We start from the raw sequence: 3,955 nt of genomic DNA, 5'->3' as shown, positions 1-3,955 counted from the left end.
TTATTAGGTTGCTACATATTGAATAATGAATTTTAATGTATACTAAATTAGCAAAAATAACAATTAATATTTTTTTAAAAATAAAACCGCCAATATATTGCACTTTATATTATTATAATTTTTTAGTTACAAACAATGACCGGGGCATCGCCCGAGCCAAAAACTAGTTAATAATTATAATGACAGATTTATCCCCAACCGTATGATTTTGTTCAAGGTAGTTGTGAAACCTTATACGAGTATAAATTTGCCAATTAATTAAATGATGGAAAATTTGGCAATTAATTAAATGATGGAAAATTTGCCAATTAATAATTTCGAATTAGCGTACGGTTCAAGAAATGACATTAATAACATGAAAACCTTAGAAGGAATCAAACCAAATCTTTTAGGCTATATAAACTGTACCATTCAGTGAGGATATACAAACCAATTAAGCTTAGGTAAAACACATTCCTCAACAAAGTTGTTTCATAATCAACTAAACTAACCCTATTCCAGTTCCAGCTAAAAATGGCATCCGCATCAATGAACCCTGCCACAATCCTCGCCATTGGCACTGCTAACCCTCCAAACGTAATGTATCAATCTGATTATCCAGATTACCATTTCCGTACCACAAACAGCGATCATTTGACTGATCTTAAGGCCAAGTTCAAGCGCATATGTATACCCTCTTTCTTTAGTTATTGTTATTAATTAAGTGCTTACTCTTATTATTATTTTGATCTTTTATTCTTTTTCAAAGGTAACATTTAAAATTTACACTATTCACCCACCCTCATGTTGATTGTGTTAATGATTTATAACGTTAGGAAAATATTGTCATGTGGGAAAAATCTCGCTAATCTCATCCCTATTCTCAATTTTGTTTTTACTCTATTTGAAACCATTTTCCAAGCATGTGGAGCTAAGTTGAGAGAGTCAATTTATTTCTCTAAGAAAGAAGTTTATAAAAGTGATTTGTATGCGCGGTTTGCAATGTTGTTTGGTTTCAAAATCTAGAAAAATTACAACCAGTTCCAGGACTAACAAAGTGAAACGGAGGGAGTAACAACTGAATAATAATAATATACTTATTGAGACGATCCAACAATTATTGTACCCACAAGAGACAAGACTATATTTTTTCCATTTTGTGAAGAACTACCATATACAAGTCAATTTTTGTGAAAAGCTACCTAGTTAAAAAAAATGTGTAAGAAAGTACCCTTTTTGTTAACGGGTGTATAAAAAGTACCTTACAAATAATAAATGTTGTAAGAAACTTAAATAAATGTTGTAAAAAGCTATCTTTTCCCGAATTATTGCATTGAATAAGAGACGTATAATTACCCATTTTTAATCTTTTTTTTTTCACCTAATTTCTCCATAGCCCCTTCCTAACCCCTAATTTCGTTTCTCTTTCATTGTTAAATTAAGCACATGGTAGCAAATTACAACATTAAGTTTTTATAAGGTGGTTTATTACAACATTTTTTTATAAGGTAGTTTTTCACAAAATTTGATGTATATAAAGTAGTTTTTCGCAAAAAAAAAAAAAAAAAAAAAATTAAAATCTTATGTATAATTCATATACTTATTGAGACGATTCCAAGAATTAATTAATTGTACCCACAAGACTATTACCTCCCTTTGACATAATTTTGTGATTTGTATGTGAAGAAAAATATGGTCAAGTGGAATCTTGTTAGATTCGTTACAATGTGTATTTTCAAAATATCAACATTAATTTTTACTCCTTCCTTCCCTATTTAATAGTCACTTTTGGGCAATTTTTACGGGAGTTAATAAAAATTAATAAGAAGTAGCAAAAATACATTAAAAAGGTAAATTTACATTGAGTATGCAAAAAAGTAGATAGAAAAAGTAATTAAAGTACATGGAAAAACAAAATTTAAGTGGAAAACTTAAATTTGCACAAATATTTTTGCAAATTGAAAAGAATTTTGGTAAAAAAGTAATATTAATGGTACTTGAAAAAAAACAAATGTGACTAACATTTTGGGATAGCAAAAATGGAATAAGTGATTATCAAATAGGGACGAAAGAGTTATAATTTTGCTTATCAGTAATTAAAGATATTAATTATTGAATTTGTATATTGGTAAACTTGATTAAAAAATGTGTTAATTAAAAAGAAATAAGGAAATAATAAATAGTACCAAACTCCCAATAGACCACTTATAAATTAAACAGAGGGATCAAACTCTGTATACCCATACGGCCCATAGCCCTATACCGCCTTATTTAAAAGTTAATAACGCACATTGTCCTAATCTCAAATTGCAAATTGCTACATATGCAGGCGATAAATCTATGATAAGGAAACGTCACTTTTACATGAATGAAGAAATCTTGAAAGAAAATCCTCATTTAGGTGATAATAATGCTTCTTCCATTGGAACTCGTCAAGCTCTGTGTGCTAATGAGATTCCCAAACTTGGGAAAGAGGCTGCTGAGAAGGCCATTAAAGAGTGGGGAAAACCCAAGTCAATGATCACCCATCTTATCTTTGGCACTAACTCGGACTTCGATTTACCTGGGGCCGACTTTCGGCTAGCCAAGCTTCTCGGCCTCCAGCCAACGGTAAAGCGATTTATCCTGCCTCTAGGTGCTTGTCATGCAGGCGGTACAGCCCTTCGTATAGCCAAGGACATTGCTGAGAACAACCGTGGCGCTCGTGTATTGGTTATTTGCTCAGAGAGTACTGCCATTAGTTTCCATGCCCCAAGCGAGACCCACCTAGTGTCACTTGCCATATTTGGAGATGGCGCCGGGGCAATGATTGTGGGTACTGATCCTGATGAGCCTAGTGAGCGACCCCTCTTTCAGCTTGTTTCGGCCGGGCAGATTACATTACCAGATTCAGAAGATGGTATTCAAGCTCGCCTTAGTGAGATTGGTATGACCATTCACTTAAGTCCCGATGTCCCCAAAATTATAGCTAAAAACATCCAAACTTTGTTAAGTGAATCGTTTGATCATATTGGGATTAGTAATTGGAATTCAATTTTTTGGGTTGCTCACCCTGGAGGACCAGCAATATTGGACAAGGTGGAAGCCAAACTTGAACTCGAGACGAGCAAGCTGAGTACTAGTAGGCACATACTAAGTGAGTATGGGAATATGTGGGGTGCAAGTGTGATATTTGTAATGGATGAGATGAGTAAGAGGTCATTGAAAGAGGGCAAATCAACTACTGGAGAAGGATGTGAATGGGGTGTGCTTGTTGCCTTTGGTCCAGGCATTACAGTTGAAACTATCGTTCTTCGTAGTATGCCAATTAATTATTAACTATTTAGCTACGATGACATTTGAATGCATTCGGATATGATAAAATGTATTATTGTGATACATTTTCATCAAATACCTCTTTTGCAATGTTATTTTAGAAAATAAATAATGTATCATAGTTTAAAAGGTGGTACCGCTAATAGCACGCTGCATGTCTATGTCACGTCTATGTTAGAGGGACGTTGTGTATGTTGACTCATATAGTACGCCTCTTTAGTTAACCATTCTATTTGATTTCTTTATTTTTTTAATTAAATGTGACGACAAACATCTTAATTAACCGTTTTATTTGATTTTAAAATATTAATTTTTTTTATATATCTAAGCTCATTCTCAACCAGCCGTTCATAACTTACATGTATTCAAAACTTTCGCCTCTTTATCTCTCCTTCTCAGTGTCGGCCCACTTAGAGAGCTCCTCCATGATTCTAATCTAACCCTAAGTCCGATCAACATTATCTCCGTTCCATCACCTTCTCCAATGGCTTGAACCTTTTCAGTATTGCTAGATAAACTTTCTAACTATAAGCAGAAAGATCAATAAAATATAAACAATGCACTTTAGAGGGCAAATGTTTAATGAAATCAAGAAGCCTTATACCAAGTGTTGCCTTGACTTTATACTTGTTCTGTTGTTAGACATTTATAAATGTTGTGT

General features: G+C 33.3%; 1 protein-coding gene across 1 annotated transcript; it reads left to right on the top strand.

The window, feature by feature from the left end:
- Positions 1-409: 409 nt before the first annotated feature.
- Positions 410-3,567, top strand: LOC110730710 (chalcone synthase 3-like). Its single transcript, XM_021910534.1, has 2 exons — positions 410-667; positions 2,309-3,567. The coding sequence occupies exons 1-2, from the start codon at positions 514-516 to the stop codon at positions 3,295-3,297; spliced, it is 1,143 nt and encodes a 380-aa protein (XP_021766226.1). The 5' UTR covers positions 410-513; the 3' UTR covers positions 3,298-3,567.
- The last annotated feature ends 388 nt before the right edge of the window (positions 3,568-3,955 follow it).

This window comes from Chenopodium quinoa, unplaced genomic scaffold (assembly GCF_001683475.1).
Source record: "Chenopodium quinoa cultivar QQ74 unplaced genomic scaffold, ASM168347v1, whole genome shotgun sequence".
In the NCBI taxonomy this organism is placed as follows: domain Eukaryota; kingdom Viridiplantae; phylum Streptophyta; class Magnoliopsida; order Caryophyllales; family Amaranthaceae; genus Chenopodium; species Chenopodium quinoa.
Note: the sequence above shows the minus strand (reverse complement) of the source record. Positions and strands in the feature narration are given on the sequence as shown.